Raw genomic sequence first — 23469 nt, 5'->3', positions numbered from 1 at the left:
CCTGTATGAATCAGGAATCTTATTTCTGTAGAACCTAAATTCTAATAATGGAAATAAACTTAGACTTGCGAAACTATTTTTACAAAACATTTATTAACACATTAAAGTTTTCTGTAGAATTTCTAAAGAAACAAATTCAAGACAAAAATTATTCCGATAGGTAACAAAATAATCTATTATTTAAATTTCTTCTCATTAAGATGACTTTACCCCAAGAAACAGTTCCTTAGCCGGGCAGGTTCATTCTCCTTTCGAGAGTAAATTGTGTGTGAGAGTCACTGTTTTGTTCTGTGAACACAAGTGGGTCACGCTGTCACAGCTGGAGGTGGAATCAGTACTGCCACCTGCAGCCCGTGTCAGCACCTGGGACGCCTTCGACACCTTCGGCACCTTCGGTGTTGACGTCACCGTCTCATGGGGAAGGAAGTGTCCTCGGTCTTTTTCTGGCATTTCGTGCAGCTGTGTCTTCTTCCCGGACTTGCATAAAGTACCCTTCCTCTTAGAAAACGAGGAAACAGCAAGTGTAATAAATTAAATGTAAGAAAAAGAGCAACTAGTGACAATTCCCCTTCTCTTTTTACCTGGGTCACGTGTGAGTCAAAGCACTGTGCGCACGGCGACCCGCCCTCACCACTGGATCAAGAACCAGGCTGGGTAAGGCCAGCGGAATTACCAAAGGCCAGCATGAGACAGAGGTGCATTTAAAACAAGGTTGGCGGTTCCATGGTCCACTCTTAAGGCTAATCAAAGAGGAGTGTACGGAGGCTTTTGGTCCCTTTTGCCAAATTCACTCATGCTCCCGGGGGAACATGTGCGCCAGTGACTTGCCTGTGTCAGCGTCTTGACATGTTAATGAGAAATGCTGGGTTTCTGAAAATCACAGAAACTGTCAAAAGAACCTAGCAAAACTACTAGTATTCTGTTCTTAGATTGGCTACCACCACCTCAGTGCTACTCGTGGATAAAATAACTACACTGTTTCAAGTGTTCTCAAGCCCCTGGCTTAATTTTTCACACCTCTTTGCAAAAACTACTATGCTGTTTTCGGCTAGTCTTTGGTAGGACAGCTTTTTAAAATTGGATTTTTAGAAATGAAACCTGTAGCCACATCTCAGGCCATTTTATGACAGACTTCCTAGTTGCACGTGTGCCGTGAGCAGCTACTTCACAAGTGTTCAGTGCCTACAAACGGGGCAGAGGGGGACAAGTGCAGTCATCTGTCTCTTTAGCCCCATTCCAGTGTCCCAGAGCACCTGACTGGCTTCAACAGGAAAGAAACAGCTGAAAATAAATATATGGTCCCAGTTTTACTTCAGGTTGGTAGAAAAATAGCTTTAAAGTATCAGAAATAAACTTCCACGAAGAAGCTGAGCAGTAACCCCAGCCTCAGGAATGTCAAGGTCATCAAGCATTAGGATAATTCCACCAGAATTAGGTGAGGTTATGTTAACTGCCTTGTTTGCTGATAAAGTGTGGCTGAGACCATGCAGATCAGGATTTCTAAGGGAAAGCATGAGAAATGGTTTGATAGAGACGTGCAAGTTAGCAGAAATTCAAGAAACTGCGGAAGCCATCCTTGCCCACTTCTTTGCCCACAGTTCTTCTTGACCCCTGACGAACGCTCGCGTCCAGCCCTTATGCTTGCAGGTGCAAGGCTGGGACCGCGGGGCAGGTGACCCCGTGCTCTAGTCCGTGTGAGTCAGAGAGTGGAGCTGTGTGGGCCCGCGTCCGTTTGCGGCGTCAGCTCGCTAAGCTCGTTGATGGTGGTGGCCAGCAGCGTGTCCTGGGACCCCACAGGGCCGTCCGACTTACAGGCCGGGTCCGCAGGACTGTCATCGTGCACGGCAGGCATGCTGCCCTGCACAGTGGCCAGGTTGTGAAAATGGCCATTTTCTGCGAAAGACAGCAATTTATCAGAGAGTTTGGATGGCGTGTACTCTTCATCGGGCTGCTCAGTCTTATGCCCATCGCCATCCTTGGGAGAGCTGTCCACGATGACGAGGAAAGACTTCCATGGAGTTGTCTTATCATGGATCTGCGGACCAAACGCAGAACAGAAAGGTCACCCACTGTGTCCCTAACCAGGATCTGCAGAGCCCCCAATTCACAGCCACTCGTTACCAAGTACAACAGCCTTCTCCAACCGTCAGACACGTGTCTGCCACCGTGGTCCCTGCCAGAAAGAACTCAGCATGCCCCGGGCCCTGCTTCACCCCCGCCTTGGCTGCCCCGCCTTCCCCTGGGACCCCCTTACAGACTGAGGGCCTCAGGGAAGGGGGCGGGTGGCCCTGCTGTCCGCAGCTGCCCGGGGGCCAGCCCGCCGCTCACCGAGGTGTGCCGCCGGAGCGTGGACTTGTCGGTGAACGTCCGCCCGCACGCATTGCACATGAATGGCTTCTCCCCCGTGTGGATCCGATGGTGGCGCTGGAGCGCGTTGAGCTGCGTGAACTGCTTGCCACACTGGTCACAACAGTAGGGCCGCTCCCCTGGGAGGGAAGGGACGGAGGACACGAGAGCTACCGGCTGCTCTGGGCCGCCCGGCATCCCGAGCTGCCATGGGGAGGGCGACACGGGCACGAGCAGCCGACCGTGCAGGAGCCCCAGGGGTCCGTGGCCTCACCCACAGCTTTCCAGTCGTAAGTGACCCTGCGCGGGTGTGAGTGTTCACCAGCACGTGCAGATCATCACCCCTAATTCTAATCTCAAGGTGTTCAAGGGTTCACACGTCCACATCCATGTTCACACATTCACACCTTTCCAGTTTGTCAGAGCCAGAAACTAGACACTCAAAAAATGTTTAAATGCTATTAGGACGCACGACTTAAAGCCAAATTCCAAATAATTTTCCAGAAAATCTAAAACCTTCGGGATATTTTCTTGCCACACTGACCTCCCTTCTCTGGCAACATTCCGGCCATACCTGTGTGGACTTTGATATGCTGGTAAAGCGAATTCCGCTGAGCAAAAGTCCTGAAACAAACTTCACATTTAAAGGGTTTGGACCCAGTGTGGATCCTGTTGTGATGTTTTAAATACTCCTTGGAAGCGAAACTCTTGCCACACGTTTCACACATGAAAGGCCTCTCACCTACATGAAGACATGAGACACGAAGTTAGAAGAGACACGGGCGCTAGAACACGCGGAGTATGGGGTCCACCCTCCCAAGTGCCCTGGCAGGCAGCGCGTTCTTTTCTAGTTAAAACTGTCATAAAATATCTCTTTGTGTCCAGTGCTTGCTACCTGCTGAAAGGTGGTGTAAAATGTCCCTGGAAATCTCAGGAAAGATCCCAGTAGATGAGAATTAAAGAGCGCATTCAGCCAGCTCACGTTTTGGAAATTCAGTCATCCCAAACAAGAAAAACAGTTCGCCAACTGGTCTGGTGGAACAGCTGGACTTTTTCACAGGGCTTCTGTGGGTCTCTATCAGAACAGAAGCCCCTCTTGAAGGGAGAGGAGTGTGCGGTGGACACACGGGGCTGTCCTGGAGCAGCTCCCAGCCGCCGGGGGTGGGGTCAGGGCAAGGAGGGCGTCCACCCTTCACGCTGTGCAGTTGGGGCCCTGAGGGCCCACAAACCAGACTTCTCTGTCAGGCGTGCCCCAATTTCTCAAACATCAAAACAAAACTACTGGCTTTAATAAAATCCAAATATGTTAGCATGTTCATCAAATGACCGATTCTAACTTAATCCTTCGGGGTGGCCTGACCTCCCCCGACCCCAGTCTTCCATCAGACACCAATTCTGCTCATTTTAGTCTATTAATTCATGTCATTAAGTGGCTCATCTATCTCACCATTTGAACTTGAGGCTCATAGGACAGTCAAAGAAGTAAACATTTTTAAATGGGAGCAGAACTGGGTTAGCGTGATAAGCCCAGTACCCGACAGCTAGACTCCACACGCCCCAGGGCTCTGAACCCCAGGAGCACTGCACAAAATCAGAATAAAGAGCTTAAATGTTCTCCCTCACCTGATGAAATCGTACCACAGAAGTTCTGAAAACCTCATGATTCCCCCACCTTAACACAGCATGTAACTACTTTTATTTCTGCAGGTTTTCAATAAAGCTGGGATTCACTGTATGCTCAGTTGTGCATTTTTCAAGTCAACAGCCAAACACAGGTGTTTTTCGTAATATTCAGAGACCTTAGTCAGAAAGGCCTGGGACGGGACAGGGTGGATTTACCCATTTACTGAACCACTTCCCTGGGGTTGGACAGTCAGGTTTCTTCTAATGCTCTGTTCCTAGAGATGGCAAGAAGCGGGATAACAGCATACAGCTTTTCCCATACTCTGAGCAATTTCTTTCAGGTCATGGCCACAAGCACACAGCCCTGGAGGCAGTGGGCGGATTTTACTCATTTACTTATGCTCACTCACGAGACGGAAGAGCGTGTCAGGGCTTTAACCTAAACCACTTGGCAGATGCCAACTTCTAAATGAAGAAAACTGCAGTTTTCCTCCTACAGCCAGGAAGGACATTCAATCACGATGGAGTATTTACCTGTGTGACACCTTTTATGATAAATCAGCATGTGGTTCTGAGTGAATCTTGCACCACATTCATCACAGACAAAAGGTTTTTCCCCTGTGTGAATTCTGAAAGCACAACATTCAGAGGGTAACTCAGGATGTGTCAAAGCTCACTCTGCATTACCATCTCCTCCCTCACCTGGGGAGACGCTTTGCTCCAGGAGCCCGAATGCGAAGGACTGAAAGGCGGCGAGGCCCAGGACTCTCACCCTCAAATCAGTCTCTGCCCGAGTCAAGACCGCCACATCCCCGCCAGACGCCGAGTCCCCCCGCGTGCTGCCCCCAGGTGCAGGCACAGGCTGTGCCTCTGCAGGCTGTTTGCAACACCAAACAGCACCGTGTGGTATTTATAAAGCTCCCTCGTTGAGAACAGTCACCCACAGACACCTTAGGAACCATGGCTGACAAAAGTACCCCGTGATCAAAATGTTTACCATCCTTTCCTAGTTTGACGTAACAGTCTAGAAAGAACTGTTATCAACACACGAAGCCAGCCGGTCCCTGGGGTGCATGCGTAAGCACTGCACTTCAGGGCGAGGATGGAGTGGCTGTCACCATGTTTACTGAGCCTTTCCTGAGCCGGGCTATAAATGACAATAAAAGGACAAGAAACACCCAGCTCCCACCCCTGGACTGGCCCAGGATGATGGCAGATCTAGGGGAGAGTAGAAAACTGCTTTGTCTGGATTTCAAGCATAAGTACTGAGCACTGCAAGGGAATTTATTTAAAAACTGAATGTCACCCACCTACACTTCAAAAATCAGTAACTGGAGTCCCTGTCCGTCCTAATCCTGGAGCTTAGATTGGCGACAGGCACTCTCCAAGCCCAAAGAAGTGTCGCCCTCCTGAGGTCTTCAGTGGGACTCGCCACCCAGCTGGTCACAGGACTGAGTCCCAAATGAAGGGTCAGGAAGGGGGACGGGGTCGTTGGCCCCACTTGGCAAGGGTGGCAGGAGGCCTCAGCACCAGGAGCGGGAGAGGCCCCCGCGCCTGAGCGGGAAGCGCGGGTCCCCATCAGCCGGGCCCGTGCCCAGGGAGCGCCATGCCCGCATCTCTGCCTCGAGAGAGAACCCAGAGGCTCAACACAGCCCCCGACTTTGAGAGGGAGCGAACTGAAAAGTGACCCATCCCGCGAGGCAGCCACACCGGCTGCCTCCTGCACGCCCCCCACGTCTCCACGTGCGTTCTGGGGTTCGAGGCGGCCCGTGCCTACCTCAGGTGGGTCTTGAGGGCCGAGGGCTGCGAGAAGGTGGCCGGGCACTCGGTGCAGCCGTAGGGCTTGTGGCCCGTGTGCGTGCGCTCGTGCAGCCGCAGCGCCGTTTTGGAGCTCAGGCCCTTGCCGCACTGCTGGCACTGGTGCCGCTCGCCGCCGCCCTCGTGCACCTGCACCACGTGCCGCTTCACGTCCTTCTTCCTCTTGAACTTCTTGCCGCACAACTCGCACGGGAAGTGGCGCTCGCTGCTGTGCACGTGGCGCTGGTGGCCCTTCAGGTTGCAGCGGTTGGCAAAGGTCTGGCCGCAGGTGTCGCAGCGGTGGACCACCTCGGTGGCCACGCCGTGGTGGTGCCGCACGTGCTTCAGGAAGCTCTTCTCGTACAGAAAGGCCTTCTCGCAGCGCGTGCACCGGAAGCTGCTCCTCCGCCTCCCCGCGCCCTCCTCCCCCTCCTCGTCCTCATCCTCGTCCTCGTCCTCCTCCCCCTGCCCCTGCCCCGCCTTCGGCAGCACTGCTTCCGCCTCGGCCCCAGCCCCGCCGTCCTCCTCGTCTTTCGTGACTGTGACCAGCTCCTTCACCGTTCCCCCGGCGTCTGGGCTGGGCTCACGGGGGCCCCCACGGTCCCCAGCGTCCTGCTCGGCACTCTTCTGCTGCTCTCGGAGTCGTCGAGTGTACTTCTTTTTAGGGATTTCCACGAACACCTTCCTCCCAGCCAGCCTCCCGCTAGCCCTTCTGAGCTTGGGGTAGGGGGACTTAGCGATCTCTTTTCTCTTGTCTGGCTTCTCCCTGGACTTTCTCGAGGGCAGATCTGGCAACAGGCTGTTGCCGATTCTTGCTGCTGGGGGATCCAAGGAACCCGCGACGCCGTTGGCCAGAGGGCTGTCCGCAGCCACACCTGCCCGAGCATCAGGGGAGACAGCAGCAGAGACCTGGGAACCACTGCTCCCTTCTGCCTCCTGAGACTCCGAGAAATTCTGCAACTCCAAAAGTACCGACTCTAACATCTGTTTCTTCAACTGGAAACAAGTTTCAGATAAGTCCAAACATTTCAGCTTTTCTGCCATTTCCAGCATTCGCTGCACCCGATCTTCCTCCACCTGGACCTTTGCAGTGTAGACAAACTCAAGAAAAGAAGCGAAGTCAGCCACCTGCACTTCGTCTAAGTAGACGTTAGTCCTCGAGCCGTCCGCAGTCTTCTCGTTAAGAAACACCTCCTTAAAAAACTTGCTGGTGGCTGCCAGCACCGCCTTGTGGGCCATGAATTCCTCCCGGACGCCCTGGTACTCCACGCTGACAGTCACGTCGCACAGGTGACCCAGCAGCCGGAGCTGGTGCATTTCATGCAGAAGGTTAAGCGGGGAGGACTTGGATTCCAGCAGAACTGCACCACTCTCCATGTTTCTTCTTCCCAGGAACAGCTCTGAAAACAAACCAAGAATTATTCATGCATGAGCAACCTCTGAAGTAGAAGGATTAAAAATTATGAGGATTATATCAGTTCTTTAGAGGATATAAGCTGATTAACGATCTAAACCTAACTTTTCTCATGTACAGATTCAAGTCACGCATCACTTCTTAGCATTTTTCTGAAGCCCTGATGCACCTTCATGAAATATTTGCATGAAAACAGACTAAGACTGCCCTAAAGATAAAGTGATGACTAATGAAATACATTAAAGCAGTAATTGGCTTCTCTAGGTCATTTTGTAATTTACATACAGACCCAGACCCCCAAACTAACAGAATTTATAGCAACAATAAATAACGTCTACTACTTTGATCAGGAAACCAAATAAAACAAAATATAATACATGGCGGCCACGGATGAGAGCAAACCTTGTCTACCTTTGAAAACAACCAACTGAACTACTTTATATGAAGAAAATTTCATGGAAAGTAGCCCACAATTCACAGTCATTCTCCAACCTCGTTAAGTCCCTCCTACTGGAGTCACCGTCACTGCAGCGAAGCGATGCGGGGCACTGCGCCGGGGGCACAGCTGCGCTACGCTGAGCAGGGCCCTCAACACCTCCGAGCCGCAGTGGCTCCCGTGCTGGAGGCTGACAGGCCGTCATGAGGGCTGCAGCCGCGCCGGCCGTCCCGGCGACCCTCGAGCAGGCGTCACGGGGGAGGCCCTGACAAGGTCACAGGGCGGCCGGGCCGGACTCGGGCCTCCCCGCGCACCACCTTCCCGCCGCCAAGCCCGGACCGCCCGGGGATCCGTCCTCCCGGACCCGGCGCGGACGCTCCCCCCGGCGCACCCGCCTTTAGCTCCCGCATCTGCCGCCCGCCTCCAGGCTCGGCCGGGTCCCTGAGGCCGGCCTCACCTGCCCGGTCCAGCTCCTCAGCGCCCGCCGGTCGGCGGGGCAATGGCCGCAGGTGGCTGCTTCTGCCCTCGCCCGCCGACAGCTAGGCCAGCCCCGACTCCCCGGCGGCCTCCCGGCCCGCGCGTGGCCCCTGAGCCCGACTCGGAACCCAGGCCTAGCGCCCCCTTCCTCGCGGGCCGCGCACACACCGCCCGGCCGCCGCCGCAGCCGAGCTTCCGAGGACTAGGCCCCGGAACGGACAGCCTGCCCGACGGATGGGGAGGCGGGGCGCGGCGCCGGCGAAGGCGACGCCGATTGGCCGCGGTGGGCCTGGCCCCGTCCCTCGCGGGTAGGGGAGGACCTGCGCATGCACGTCCCACTGCGGAGGCCATTCGGGGAAGTTACGTGATCCGACACACGCTGCCGTCGTACGCCTGGCCGGCTGCGCAGGATTGCGTCACCCACCGCGAACCACGGTCTGCGCCTGCGCAGAGCACTGTGCCGGCGGCTCTGCGCTTCTCGTTACGCGGAGGGGGCAGGGCCGGCCCACCCCGAAAGTCACGTGATCTGCGGGGCACGCACACCGTCTCTCGTGGGTCCCGCCCCGGCTCCAGCCCATGGGCAGTACAGCAGGTGGGCGGGTCGCCGGATTGGGTGGAGCCCCTGGAGGAGCGGGGCGGAGAGAGAGGGCAGGGAGGTGGAGGGGCGGGGCGGCGGAGGAGGTTGCGGGAGGAGGTTGCAGGAGAGGGCGCGGCTCGGGGAGAGGGCTCGGCGCCTCCACGTGCCGCAAGAACCGGTTGTTGGATACCCAGCGGCGCCTTGCAGAGTCGGCGGCTGTGTTCGTTCTGGGCACGCGGCAGGCGGGCAGGCAGTCAGGAGCGGAACCGGAGGCCGTCTGTGCTCCGAGAGCCTCCGAGCCTCGGGCTCCGGCCGCCGCTCCCGGGTGTGTGTAAGCCGTCGGCCGTTCGCCGGCGACCCCAGGGTACGGGCCCTCGCGTCCCAGAGGCTTCACGTCGCTACTCCGAGCCTCCGTTTGTCCTCATTTCTCCCAAACGCCCAGCGGACCCTGGGCCGATCTCTCATCCGGTGTCTTCTGGTTCAGGTTATGCAGTGTAGACAAGGTCCAGAAATGAGACAGATCCTCTGCGCAGTCATCTGGAACAGCGGTCCCCAACCCTTTTGGCACCAGGGACCGGTTTCGTGGAAGACAGGTTTTTTTGGTGGTGGTGGGGTGACGGTTCAGGCAGTAACGTGAGCGATGGGGAGCTGCATATGAAGCTTTGCCCGCCGCTCACCTCTTGCTGTGCGGCCAGGTTCCTAACAGGCCGTGGACCGGTAGTGGTCCACGGCCCAGGGGTTAGGGACCCCTGATCTAGAACAACTCCTCTCTTACTGTCTCAGTCATAGCCTGTAAAGCATCTGCCTGAAGCGGCTGGAATACAGTGTGGACACGGGGAGCAGGGCCGGGGTGAGAGGGTCCAGGCAAGAAGGTCTCGGACAGCAGCCTCTTTTCAATGCTGTCAGGGGGGAAGGAAAGGGAGCATTTGAAAATAACTGTACTTACCATCCTTCAGCGTCTGTGTTTAGGGCTATAAGCGCTTCCACAGAGTGGGAGGCCTTGCCCTGATGGACCCAGTGTCACTGGTAGAAGGAGCCCGGGGCCAGGAAGCCTGGAGGCCGCGTGGCAGAAGATGGTGCTCAGCTTGCCTGGAACTGGCTCCTCCTCGATGCAGGGCACATGCCACCCGCCCTCCCTGCCACCTATGGTGATACCTGGCACTGTGCCCACCTGACCTCCCTGGGTGTAGTCAGCACACAAGCCAGACCTTGGGGAAGTGGGTCGGCCGCTATTCACAGTGGAGCCCAAACAGGACAAAGCAGTTCTGCCATCTTTCCCGCCCTACTTTCTAGCTTCTGGTTTGTACAAACGCATACAATCTCTACTTTCTGCTGCAGCCAAAAAACACGGCAGGACTCTGCTGGTTCCAGAACAGCCCTGCCCTCCTCACACACCTATGGGCTCTTCCTACCTCCAGGTGCACCCAGAAGTGGATCCTGCTGTCACTCCCCATCTCAGGAGGATTTCCAGAAGCCATCTCAGTTCCTGGAGGCTGGGCTCAGCCCCAGGTGCACACGCTGAATTTAGTCTTTCTCCAGCCTACGACTCTCCTGCCCTCCCGCACTTGGGGCCCCGACTTCCTCCTGCAAAAGGATCTCCTCCCTGCAACTTCCCCCAAACTGGTCCCAAGTCTCAGGATAATAAGAACAGAATGTGCTTGATGGTTACAGAAGGTGGGTCACTACTACCCACCCCCAGTTACTAGTATTAGTCACTTCTCACAAAACTCTGTGTGTGTTGGGGGGGGGTAGTATTATTACCCCCATTATACAGATGAGGAGACTGAGGCACAGGGAGGTTAGCCAACTTACCCAAGATCACACAGAGAGCAAGACAGAGCCAGGGTACAACCTCCACAGCTCAGCTCTGCGCAGACCACATGCCTCCCCAGCTACAGCAAAATAGAGCTGTCTCCTGTCAGATCAGGTAAACGTCAAAAGGGAACTAGAGAGGGTGTGATTAAATAGCATCCTAGAAATTCCATGTCTGGTTTGCATGAGTGCAAAAGTGAACACCGAGAAGTTGTGGTTTCTAAGATGCTGGGGGGACATGGGAGGACTTCTCACAAAAGCCCAGGGATCTATGGGCTTCCCTGGTGGCACAGTGGTTGAGAGTCCGCCTGCTGATGCAGGGGACACGGGTTCAAGCCCCAGTCTGGGAAGATCCCACATGCCGCGGAGCGGCTGGGCCCGTGAGCCATGGCCACTGAGCCTGCGCGTCCAGAGCCTGTGCTCCTCAACGGGAGAAGCCACAACGGTGAGAGGCCCGTGTACCGCAAAAACAAAACAAAAAAAACATATATCCTCTTATCATGAGCATCACATTTGGATAAACTTAATCTGGCCACAAATGCTTTGAAATCAACTTTGCTTCAACACAGAATGTCAAAATAGGTGATGCGCCGCTTTTTATAGGACAATTTCATATAAAACGTAACACCACTGCAGTCTTACTTTGTCACTAACAAGGATCCTAAGTGTTTAAAAGAGCACACGAAGTATTTAGAATGTGCTAGAAGTCCAAGTAGACGTAGAAGCAGCATATGTGGAAAAGAGCAGCCAGGATTCTGTGTTCTGCCCAAGTTAGTTAGCGTTCAGTGCTGAAAGGACTTCTTTATTTAGGGTCATAATAGCTTTAGTGATTGACCAAGTGAAGAAACTGGATATGATTATTTTAAGTTTTATCTTCAGTTCCCTTTAGAAATGCTACCTGATCAGGTTCCAAAGTAGGAAGTACATCAGGCTATTCAAAGAAGCTTTGGAAAACAAGGAAAAAAACACCAACAGCCCAATGCAAAACTAACAAAGAACAAAGACAACTCACATACGTGTACACATGGCAGAGACAAGAGAATACTATAAAAAGCAATGATAAACCAATGAATACAACAAATTGACCCGAAGTTAAACATAACCTGTGATGTTGCAGAAGTTTGCATGGGAAATGCAGTCTCAGGAGCAGTTGGAATAGATGTTTATCTCCAAGTAATGCCCTGTAGCCATCCTGAGGAAGTGGAGTGAACAACTTTCAGGTAATTATGTTAGTGAAAATTTGGAAACCATCTACTCGCCCAAAAGGAGACAACTGAATAATTTATAATATATCCATGCACATTTTAAAAAATGTTTAATGGAACTTGTAATCATTCCACAATGTATATGTTTATCAAATCATCATGTACACTTTAAAGATGGACAATTTGTCAATTATACTTAAAGCTGGAAAAATGTTGAATTGTTTGATGCAATGCTCACTATATTATAATGAATAAAGAAGGTACGCTATTTTACCCAGGAAATGATCTGATTTAAAAGCAAATCTATAGAACCAGACCGGAAGGAACTCGCCACATCAAATTCTAAACTGCCCAGGGAGGGGCGGAGAAGCTGTGCCCCGCCCACCCGACGCTTTGGAGGGGCGGGGCTGGGGCCTCAGATTCCGAGGCACTCACCGCCCACTGGCTGTCATAATCTCAGATTGTCACAGTCAATCTTCCGATTGGTCCTGGGCCGTCGCTTGATGATGATGTCAGCCGCCTTGCGTGCGCGCGGAAGCGCGCCTTAGTGGCCGGCGGATGCACGGAGGCGGCTCTTACGTCCAGGCCTCGGGCTGGTGGTCGCACGATTTGGGTGGGTCAGCCCGGCCTTCCCTCCAACCCTCTGGGCGGCGTCGCGGCGGCAGGGCGGGCGAGGTTTTCTTGCGCGGTCTCGGCTGTGCGGTGCACTGCGAGGTCAGGTTCCGGTGGGTCAGGCCAAGCGTATTAGGGCAGCTGGGGCTCCATCAAGAGTCTGAGTTTGGGCACGTCTTCACCTGCCTTCAATTTGGGCAAAATATCCGGACTTTACACTAACTTCTCACAAGCCTAGGTGGTGATTTTTAAATGTTTTAAAACATCCATTTTTGCGAGAACTCAGGATGTTTCAAAGCAGCATCTACTTGGAGACTTCACTGGTCAGGTCAGGCACAGGTTGGCCACTCTGTGGGGGAAAAGGCCACTCCTCGAGGAGCCCACAACTTGAATACCCCTTACTTCTGGCAGCGAAAACAGAGTCCTGATTCTTAAGTGAGCTTTTAATTTGAAAAACAAGATGGGCGCACTGTATAAAAAATGAAGTCCAAGGACATGCGGCAGCAAATGCCTTGTCTCCACGTTAAAACCCTAGAACCCAATCCCTAAGGGCAGCTGTCCTTACGTTTTTGCCAATCCTTCCAGAAGGTCCGTGCAAACAGAGCAAGCCTATATGGAATCTTTAAAAAAACAAAACAAAACAAAAAAAACACAAAGCAGTTTCCTCATCTGTAAAATGAGGTTGAAAATGGTGCGAAGTACCTTGAGCAGTTCTTGGGATGTTGTTCTCGCTGCCTGTGACAACTGTTGTCAATATTCCACAAAGTGTTTGAACTTCGTTTTCTGACTACCAAAGAAACTCAGATTGTTTCATATTCGTATCACGGACAGGTCTGCCTCTTCTTTTCAAGCCCCCTTCTGAGGGACTGCGAGCCCCTGCTGTGCTGAAGTGCAGGCCTGAATGCTAGCTTTTAACGATCTTTGCTATAGAAGGCCCTGGTTCTGAAATTCTGAATAAAACCACAACAGGCTTGTGTGTTTGGGGTTGGCTGGGGGAGTGTTTGAGGGAGGGGACACCTGGGGGGAGGGGAGGGCCTAGTTGCCTTGGCTGGGTCTGCAGGAGAGGAGTGCAAGAAGAGCTGCAGCAGGCGTGCACACACACATACGTGCACACCATTCCTTAGAGAGACCGTGAAATAGCTCATCTTCAGGCTAAAGCAGGAGATTCAGGTTAAAGCCTTGTCCTTTCCCCTCCCACCTGGCCTTAGTTAGAAGGCAATGTTCACACTTCATACAAGTCACGGTAAATAAGCCGACTGACCCATCCCCTGTCACACCTACCTCTCCGAACCGGGAGGCCACAACTCAACAGTAATTGCAAGGCCGCAAGCAGAACGGTGGCAGAGGACAGGCAGGGAGTGTCTTCATGTCTGGATCCAAGTTGCATCTATATTTACTTTAGGGTGGTTTTCCCGGAGAAGTTTCAAGCCCATCTTGTGCCTCATTTCAAGGAGGAAGCAGGTGAGATGCTGATGTAAGCAGCTTTTGGCAGGAAAGAGCTCTCCGAAGGGGCACCCTTTTGTCTTGTCACTTTAGCAAAGCTATATTGTCACTAACCTTAAACTAGGCGCCCCCATGTTCTACTCATCTCCTGCCCTAGCACACCTATCGAATTCTGATCACACAGTACCTTGCCTAACCTGTTGGTTCTTTCCGTAGATCAAAGAAATAAAAATGAAGAAGAATTAACAGGTGTACAGATCTATTCCCTAACTTCCCCTCAGTAATGGCATAAATAAACTGTGAACAAGACAGCATCTAAAGAAAAGATCACGCTGGGAATCCCCTGGTGCTCCAGTGGTTAGGACTTGGCACTTTCACTGCCGGGGCCTGGGTTACATCCCTGGTCGAGGAGCTAAGATCCTGCCAGCTGCATGGTGCGGCCAAAAAATTTTTTAAAATAAAAAATAAAGATCATGAGGAGTTGACAAGCCTGCACACTGTGGGAGATGGCTACGAGTCTGATACCCTGGCTCCATGATTAACTGACATTACGTCCCCTTTTCTCTTTAAAACTTTCATGGCAGGGACTTCCCTGGTGGTGCAGTGGTTAAGAATCCGCCTGCCAATACAGGGGACACGGGTTTGATCCCTGGTCCAGGAAGATCCCACATGCCGCAGAGCAACTAAGCCCATGTGCCACAACTACTGAGCCTGCGCTCTAGAGCTGGCGTGATACAACTACTGAGCCCACGTGCCACAACTACTGAAGCCCATGCACCTAGAGCCCGTGCTCCACAAAAAGAGAAGCCACTGTGATGAGAAGCCTGTGCACCGCATCGAAGAGTAGCCCCCGCTCGCTGCAACTAGAGAAAGCCCACGCACAGCAACGAAGACCCAACACAGCCAAAAAAATAAATAAAAAATAAATTAATTTAAAAAGAAGAATTTAAAAAAAAAAACAACCTTTCATGGCGGAGCAGCATCTTTAGAGGTGGATTTCCAGGACACGAGTCTGCCTTCTCTCCAGATTGCCATCTTTCTGATCAAAACAACATTTTCCGGGGCTTCCCTGGTGGTGCAGTGGTTGAGAGTCCGCCTGCCGATGCAGGGTACACGGGTTCGTGCCCCGGTCCGGGAAGATCCCACATGCCACGGAGCGGCTGGGCCCGTGAGCCATGGCTGCTGAGCCTGTGCGTCCGGAGCCTGTGCTCCGCAACAGGCGAGGCCACAACAGCGAGAGGCCCGCGTACTGCAAAAAAAAAAAAATTTCCATTTCTACCAACACTTCCCTCTCGAGTATTGATTTTCAAGCATTGAGCATCTGGAGCTGAGTTCAGTAACACTGATGTGCTTGGGAAATCGAGGAACAAGGTCTTTCTGGCCTCGCCTCCTGATGGGCAGGACAAAATTCTCTCCTTAGGAGATGGCAGCGGGGATCTGTGCTTCATGTCAACCTGGTCAGTTCTGAGGCCCATTCCGGCTAAGAAGGGGCATGTGTCCCCTCTGTCGCCTGGGCCTATGCCTAGGCCCCGGCCACACTCATTTCCGGTTCCCAGCCACCTGTCTCCGGACCAGCATTCCTCTTTATCCCTGCACCAGTACAGTAGGGACCAAGCACCATGGCTATTCAAGTTGAAATTAACTAGAATAAAGTATAAACCCAGTGCCCCAGTCACACGAGCCACACTTCAAGTGGCTGGGGGACATGTCCGCTCACCAGGCCCAGTGGGACAGCCTGATGCCCTCCTGCTCCCAGCACTAATGGGCCCACCCCACTCCGCTCCTCGCCTATTTCTAGAAGCCACCATACTGTTTAGAGTTTACTAGTCTGTGGCAGAAATTGGGCTGAGGGTAGGGTAACCAGCTAGTTCCGGTTTTCCTGGGACTTTCTTGATCATAGCATTGACGGCCTCATCTGGGAAGCGCCAGTCCTGGGCAAACCAGGGTGCTCGGTCCACCCACAGAGTAAGTGATGTCTGACCGAGCTCTCAGTGGGATGGGGTCAGAGGGCAGTTCATGCCCTTCGGTGGGGACACCCTGATGACACGTGCTCACTTGTAGATAAGACAGTCCTGCATTAACCTAAATACCCCCGAAGCCTCAAGTGTTAGAAGGCTCTGCGCCTGGACCCCCTCAGCCGGGCTGGAGCCCCTCTGGCCCCCTGTGCCCACCTCCATCACCCCTGAGTTTCTCAGTCATTAGCCTTTGGAAGGGAGCATTCTGTAAGAGGAGTTGGCTGTCACTGAACCTGGGATCTTTTCTCTCCTGGGGCACTTGAGTGGGTTTTCTGAGGCCCCCAACACTGCTGAGATCTGGCCTTGGAGGATGGACCTCCTGCTCTGGGGGGGTTCTTGCTCCCCTAGCAACTCTATGAACCCTGAGGACCATGTCCACCTTCCTCTTAGCCTCTCCCAGGGGCCCAATCACCCAGCGCCTGAGACAATCCCCAGGCAGGGCTCCGGGCTCAGGCCTGCATCTCAGCCAGGGAAACTGACCAGGGCTTGCCCTTAAGTACAAGCTGCCCCCCGTACAGCAGCCTCTGTCCTGCCTCCTGCCCTGTTCCTGTCCCACCAGCTCTCCGTCCAATCCCCAGGGTCAGGGCCCTTTGCTCTATCAGAGGGGAGTGAGATCCTTCTCGACACAGCAGCAATGTCCACCTTGCCCAGCCATCCCCAGCGGACGCCACAGCCCCAGGGTAGAGGTCCCTGCTATCTGTGCAGCCTACACATCAAATTCCCCCATTCCTAATCCTAACCCACACCCCTAGCCCAACCTTTTGTCACAGATTTACCCAGGGAAGCCATGTGTCCACAAGATCTCATCTATTAATCAAAGGATGATGGAAACTTCTAGTTTTCTTCTCTTTCTTTACTTTGGAGAAATGCAGTTAGGGTTGGTCCTCAGGGTCAATAAAACCAGCATCCAATTCTGATGCCCCCCAGCCCCACCTCAGTACTTCTTCCTCTTAAAAGCAGTTCTCCTCCTCCTCTTTGTAAGGGAGTAGTCAGTGTAGCTGCTTCACTTACAAGCAATTATTAGCTAACTCCAGGTATCTCACCTGTTCTCATCCATGTGACTCCCAGCGCAGGTGCTAAGGGAGGGCCCAGCACCTCTTTAGGGGATTCTAATGTGCTCTAAAGTGTCTTAATGGACAGCTAGGTTGTTTTTGTAAAATGCCAACGCCAGCCCCACCCTCAGATATTCACAAGTATTTGGTCCGGGATGCGCAGCCTGGTGATTTTTCAAAGTGTCCCAACGGATTCCTGTGTGCGCAGGCTGTGAGCCCGGCTCCCGTACACCTGTGTGCACACCTGTGCCTGGGGCAGGTGCTCGGCCCTGGACCTCAGCCTCTGCAGTGCCTTCTGCTGAGCTTGTTGCCTTTAACCCTCCTTCTCTTGCTCCCCCTCCCCCAAAACCTACCAAACACATCAGGCGAGGGGAAAAGAAGCAACGTTCATATCATCATTTTATTCGTCAGAATTTCTAGAGACCGGGTCTCTACCGGGCAAGTAGAAAAATAGAGAATTTTACTACTTTGAAAAGGCAGCTATGACAAACAAGTGTACGCCGAGAAAAGCGCCCCTGGGACTCGAGGGAGCGCAGGGTTCAGTCTGGGGGTGTCTCCCCACGCCACTAGCAGGCCCAGTCCTGGAACCGGAAGCAGTCACTGGCAATCTTCCACACCGTGTTGCTGGGCGAGGCCTGGGCTGTCAGGATGAAGTTCTGGTTGAAGTCCCGCTGTTTGTTGCCCTCAAACTTCACTGTCCCACAGATCACCACGAGGACTGTGGTCTGGCTCGGGGTGGCTTCATCGTGAACGGGCTGGCAGTCTACCACGTTGATTTGGAACTCACTGGAAGGCAGCATCTCAAAAAACTCACTCAAGGACTCTTGTCCCGAAACGGCGTTGCCGTTCCACACCAAGGTGGCCGTGCCCATGTACAGGCGGGACAGCAGCCGCCGCCTCTTGTCCATGGTGGTGTAGTACACGTTCACGAACTCCTCAGCGGCACGGCAGGCCTGGTCCACATAGGTCTTGAAGTCCACGGACGCCATCTCTGGCCCCGCTGAGGAAGGCCTCCACCCAGGTGCTTCCTGTACCTGGGGGAGCCGGGCTGTGGGGCAGGAAGGTGAAAGAGACCCTGTGTGAATGCCATTGCCCATCCTGCCGGACAAATGAATATCCTCCTCCTCTGGTGGTGGCAGAACAGCTACACATGGTGGAGAGATGATTCTAGGCGCACACTGGTGCTGACAGCTGGTCTGACTAGGCCTCAGTTCACTCACTTTAAACGGGACCATCCCCAGCTGTGCATAACTGCAGTGTTGGATGAAAAGAAGCCGTGTACACCACGTGCTTAGTTAAAAAGCCTGAGACCCACATGGTCCGCAGTGGTAGCTATTACTATGAATTTTAACGGTTTCGTTTTATAAGCTGTAGTACAACTGATAGTGGAAGGCCGCTTTTTTCTGGAAGCATGGAACAGCTGTGACTGCCCTAGAGAAGCGGGTAAAGGGACTTTCCTGGCGGTCCAGTGGTAAGGGTTCCAAGCTTCCAATGCAGGGGGCACGGGTTCAATCCCTGGTCGGGGAACTAAAATCCCACATGCCGCGTGGTGCAGCCAAAAAAAAAATTAGAGAAGCGGGTAAAGACGCTGCACCCTGGGGAAGGGAACAGTGGCCCTCAGCTCACCCACAGGGTCTGTGAAGGAGGAGGCAGGTTTCCTAAGAGGGTAAGAGAGCAAATGCCATGAGGACAGGACGGGACCAACATGGTGGCCACAGTCCTCATGACGGGCTCTGAGAAGCTAAGCTGGTGCTGACTGGAATGAGAAGCTAAGCTGGTGCCAAGCTCCTGGGAGCACAAGGGAGCCCCGTGAGCCGAGGAAAGACAGGCCAGGTGGAAGAAATTCTACGGGGTGCGGGGTGGTGGCAGCAAGTTAGAATTTCAACTGTAGGCGAAATGTCACATTTCCTTAAAGAAAGGTCCAAAAGCACAAAGAAAAATTATTATTACCTTTTTTCAGGGTATGGTACAACTATTATAGCTGTATTCTTTTTTGCACGATTAAAATATTTCACTAAACAAAAATCCAACAGAGGACAACATTACTAAAATAGTGGATGGGTTTAGATTTACAAACTTAAATACTGAATATTTTTTTAAATTTCAACAACCTTAAAAAAAAAATCATCTTATGAAAGAGATAAAAGATCCCAGGCAGGGTTGGGAAGGAGTCAGGCACTCTTAAGGGAGGAGGAAGGTGTAGGCCTGAGCCTCCAGGAGAGAACTAGCCAGGCTGGGCGGGAGCTCCCACCTAGAAAGCAGCGTTGGGTGCCGAGCGCTGATGCGGGGTCCTGTCACCCCCTCGGGGACGTCAAGTCCAGCCTCCCAAACACTCACTCCAAGCTCCTATTTCCTAGTGTTTTACATTCGTACACCACGTCCTTTAATGGTCACTGAGAACGGATGAGGGTGTTACTATAACAACTTCGCTAATGAGAAAAGAAAACTTACGTGTGGATGGAGGTCACACCCCTGATTTGTCACTACAAGAACTTGTTGCCGGTACGACGCGGTCCTCTCACTGGCTCCTGCCCTTCTGGGGTCCAGTGTGGGGCTCAAGGTTCCGGGATAGCCAGTTTGTCATTTCCCGCTGTGGGCCCGTCTCCCTCGCTGGATTCCCCATCAACCGGCGTCCACGCGATTCCCCAGCACCTCGGGCCTCCGCCTCCCGAACGCAGCTCAACCGGCTGCCCGCCCGGGCGTCCGCAGGGAGGGAGGTCGTTCCTGCGGGGTTGCGACCGGCCCAAGACCCGCTGCGGGACCAGCAGGCATCCCCACCACGCGGGGGCCACCTACCTGCGCTGGGGGGTACCGACCTACGCGGGGGTCACCTACTTAAGCAGGGGGCACTTACCTGCACGGGGTCACCTACCTGAGCAGAGATCACCTACCTGCGCTGGGAGGGGATCACTTAACCGAGTCGGGGGCACCTACCTGCGGGGGTCACCTACCTAAGCGGGGGTCAGCCATATGCGCGGGGGTCACCTACTTGAGCAGGGGGCACTCACCTGCACGGGGTTACCTACCTGCCCGAAGGGCACCTACCTGCGTTGGGTGGGGGTCACCTACCTGAGTGGGGGGCACCGACCTGCGTGGGGCACCTACCTGCGCGGGAGTGACAGCGGGGCGGCGGCCCTAGTCAGCACCGGACAGCGTGGGCCTCAGTCAGCCGAGTAGGCGTGGGCGAAACGACCCGGGTCGGCGTGGGCGGCTCCGGTCACGCGGACCGCGGCACAACGGACTTTTGGGTCGGGCCCGCCGAGGCTCCGCGCTCCTCGGCTGCTCGCCCGAAGCGGCCCAGGAAGAGCCGCCTCCAACGAACCCCTTCCTCCCAGCAACCGCCTGGTCCGGTCGGCGCCTCCGCAGGTTCCCGCGCGCGGCCCCCCAGCCCGCGCAGACGCGAATGCCCGGCCTCCGCCCCCGCCCCGTGACGGGCAGCTGTGCCAGCCAGTGGGACGGCGGACCGCAGGCTAGCCCCGCCCATGTGTGGCAGAGGCGAGGCGGCTTCCGGGAGAGACGCTTTCCCAGAAGACCACGGCAAATCCACGCTCGAGTCTTCATTGGTCAACCTGGATCACAGACTCCGGCCCGACGTTAGGTGGGGCCTCTGATTGGACGAAGCTTCGCAAGTCCCGTCCCCGACTCTCGGGGCGGGGCTGTCTCGCGGCTGCGCGAAAGCTGCCGGGCATGAGAAGTTTATTGATGCCGCCGCGTTTTCAGGGTGTGTGCGTTCACCCCAACTAGGCTACGCTAGGGCGTATCTTTGTCTGCTTTCCTAAGGGAAAGCTTGCTCTCAGTGTTCAGGACAAGTTTAGAAACTGGGTGGGCTCTTCCATATAGGCGACCCCTCCGCCCCCAATGAAAAGTGTGGATTATAAACAAATAAGTTGCAGGCTAAGTAGAAAGGTGAATTGAACTCGCATCTTTGGAGACGTATTCACACTTTACAAAGCCCGAGCCAGTGAAATTGGAGTTTAATGTACAAAACTCCGAATCTGTAGAATGAAAATGAGAGTTGACCTGCATGTCCACTGGGTTGGATGTCGCACTGCTTTTAAGTTTCCTTATGTTTCCCATGTCAGACCTTGTCATTTCGTTCTCATAGCTTCGGGGGATGTATCATTATTCCTGATTTTATAGACGAGGAGGCCGAGAGACAGAAATTAGATGAGAGCCTGGAGTCACAGAGCCACTTCAGTCCTAGAAAAGCTGGTTAGGAGGACATTAATCCAGCGCTAAGTTCTGGTGAAAACACAAGGCTTTAAGCCTGAGAGGCAGCAGAGCCAGCAGCGGGAGGATGGGAGGGCAGGAAGCTTTCAGATTTGTGTCTCCAGCATCTAAATTGTGCCTGACCCACAGCAAGGGCGCGATAAGTACTGTTTGAATGAACAGACAGGGCTGGGTTCAATTCATTGCTCCACAACATTCTAGTTGTGATGACTCCTCTCTAACATTTAATCCATTGCTCTTGGAAGCAAGCCTGTTTTTTACTCCCCCTATGGTTCTGGAGTTTGGGAGGTTAGAGACACCGCTGGCTCCAAGGGCACAATTCTGGAGTGGTGGGATGCCTGGTTAGGGCCACTGAGCCTAGAGGAGTTTGCCAGGGGATTTTGGAAAAGATGATGTTTGTCTTTCTCCTGGACATGTGATGTGTGCTGCTGCAGCCATCTTGCCACGCTGAGGGGGGCGCCCTTGTACCATGAGGCAGACCGGAGAGATGGGGAGAAATCAAGAGTTTGATGACTGTTGGGAACCAAATCAACTCTGAAGTTTAGACTTTCTAATTTTAAGAGCCAGTAAATTCCCTTTATTTTTTAATACTATTAAAAATTGGGCATAAACAAACGTATTTGTAAGTTAATTAGTGTACTAGCAGAGTGATTGTGCAAGTGAGTTAACCTACCTGAGGCTCAGTGCCTCACCTGTAGAAGAGGGATAGTAATGCCATCATTTCCTCCGGTTGATGTGAGGAGCTAATGGAGGAGGCTGTGGTCAGCCCTTAGCCCAGGGCCGAGCACAAAGCAAGCATCCAGGAAACGTTGGTGTATTTTGACATTTTGCATCGACAGCAGCTTCCTTATTTGCCAACAATCCTTCCAACACCTGGCTTTTAAACTTGGGACAAGTGTACTGACAAATTGGTAGGATTTGTCACCAAACCACATGGGCGCCTTCTGGAAGATGAGCCTGGTTTGAGCAGCTGTGGAACCAATGGCCCATTTGCCTCGTGGAGTCTCTCCAGGGAGGAAGGACACCGCTGGTCAGACACGCTGAGCTGCTGGCAGCTCTGAAGACAGGCTGGGATCTTTGGGTCTGTAAACACAGGGCCGAGCTTTCCGAGTTGTCAGCGTAGTTCTCTGGTGCAGCATCTGATGACGTTTGTTTGCTGCGAGAGGCTGTGTGACTTGGAGCTGATCTCCGGGGGTCTACGGTGATGGCTGGGCAGTTGTCCCTCCAACACGTTGCCTCCAAAACAATCATGTGTTGTTTTTTCCCCTGCCCTAGAGGAATCATCTGAGCTGCTGCTGGACCAGGGTGAGCTGGGGCTGCATGTCTGGAAGGTCACTTGGGACGAGACTTTTAGGGAGATTCTGGGAAGGCAGGGAGAATGGAGGCTCATTAGCTTAGAAGCTGAGCTGTGGCCGGAGCCCAGAGGGGAGATGTGAGCAAGAGAGAGGGAGGGACGGAGAAGGGCAGCTGGAGTGAGGTACGTGTGCACACACCTACACACTCACACACACACACACACACACACTCACACACGCACGTACACACACCCCAGAGAGGAAGCAGCTGAGCTTCCCCAGTAGCCAGCAGCGGGGCAAGGGGCTGCCTTGGAAATAGACCCTCCAGTCCTGGTCGGGCTGCCAGTGCTGGTGTGGCTCAGGGCAGAAATGGGCCTCCCTGCCAAGCCCTGCCCCGATGGATCTCAGATTCCAGAGCAAATAACTGGGCGTCGCCTGGTTATGCACCGAGGCTCCCGTGGTCAGTTGTGCAGCACCCTCGGAGCCCCTCTGAGGCCCTGTCCTGAGGCCCCAGGAGAGTCTCCAGCCCAGGATCTCCCTTTTTAACTTACACCTGTATGACCTGGGTGGGCCACTTGCTGTTAAAGGGACCCTGAAGACCCCACCAGGTCTTCCACTGGGACACGGCCTCGAGGAACTGCTCGCACGGCTCCCTCCTCATCTCTAAAATCAAGCCCTGAGAGGGAGGTTTGTTCATCTGCAGCCAGAGCCAGGGTCCCGGGGGCTGGAACACCCCTCCCCGCTTTGAGACTAGCACATTCTCGTGGGAGCAGGGGAGGTGGGAGCCACAGCAATGTGGACGGTGTGGGTGGGGTGCGCCGGCTCTGGAGCAGTGACCAGAACAAGGAGAGGCAGTGGACGATATGATCCCAAGGGTCTGCGTTCCCAGCAGGGAAAGTGTCACCAGGGGGACCAGACAGAGTCCCGTGAGCACAGCTCCTTCCAGCAGCACCACCCACATATGCCCTGTGAGCTTTCCCACCCTGCTTCAGTGTTTCCCACTTGGCTGATAGATCATAGCCGGGCTGGCCCGAGCCTCGTTTCTCTTAAGGGTGACGTGGCCCCTGTCTGCTCCAGTCGGTGCCTCGCTGACGGAACTCTCAGGGCCATCTGATTTCTCTGCTTCTCGGCAGCA

At 53.8% G+C, this 23469-nt stretch overlaps 2 protein-coding genes across 5 annotated transcripts; both read right to left on the bottom strand.

Annotated features, from left to right (window-relative positions):
- Positions 1-74: 74 nt before the first annotated feature.
- On the bottom strand, positions 75-8348 carry GZF1 (GDNF inducible zinc finger protein 1). Of its 2 annotated transcripts, none has more exons than XM_030872489.2 (6): positions 8074-8348; positions 5747-7166; positions 4504-4598; positions 2921-3088; positions 2329-2486; positions 75-2035 (listed from the first exon to the last, which is right to left on the bottom strand). In XM_030872489.2, the coding sequence occupies exons 2-6, from the start codon at positions 7141-7143 to the stop codon at positions 1700-1702; spliced, it is 2154 nt and encodes a 717-aa protein (XP_030728349.1). In that variant the 5' UTR covers positions 7144-7166; positions 8074-8348; the 3' UTR covers positions 75-1699. The 2 variants fall into 2 exon arrangements, with proteins under 2 accessions (XP_030728349.1, XP_030728351.1); XM_030872491.3 differs by lacking the exon at positions 8074-8348 and adding an exon at positions 7673-7936.
- An 8843-nt stretch (positions 8349-17191) lies between these two features.
- On the bottom strand, positions 17192-20218 carry NXT1 (nuclear transport factor 2 like export factor 1). Of its 3 annotated transcripts, none has more exons than XM_030872488.2 (2): positions 19915-20218; positions 17192-17857 (listed from the first exon to the last, which is right to left on the bottom strand). In XM_030872488.2, the coding sequence occupies exon 2, from the start codon at positions 17796-17798 to the stop codon at positions 17376-17378; it is 423 nt and encodes a 140-aa protein (XP_030728348.1). In that variant the 5' UTR covers positions 17799-17857; positions 19915-20218; the 3' UTR covers positions 17192-17375. The 3 variants fall into 3 exon arrangements, with proteins under 3 accessions (XP_030728348.1, XP_030728347.1, XP_060141249.1); XM_030872487.2 differs by having other exon boundaries at positions 19261-20217; XM_060285266.1 differs by having other exon boundaries at positions 17192-19533; positions 19915-20217.
- Positions 20219-23469: the final 3251 nt, after the last annotated feature.

The sequence above is a fragment of the Globicephala melas genome, chromosome 15, assembly GCF_963455315.2.
Source record: "Globicephala melas chromosome 15, mGloMel1.2, whole genome shotgun sequence".
Taxonomy (NCBI): domain Eukaryota; kingdom Metazoa; phylum Chordata; class Mammalia; order Artiodactyla; family Delphinidae; genus Globicephala; species Globicephala melas.
Note: the sequence above shows the minus strand (reverse complement) of the source record. Positions and strands in the feature narration are given on the sequence as shown.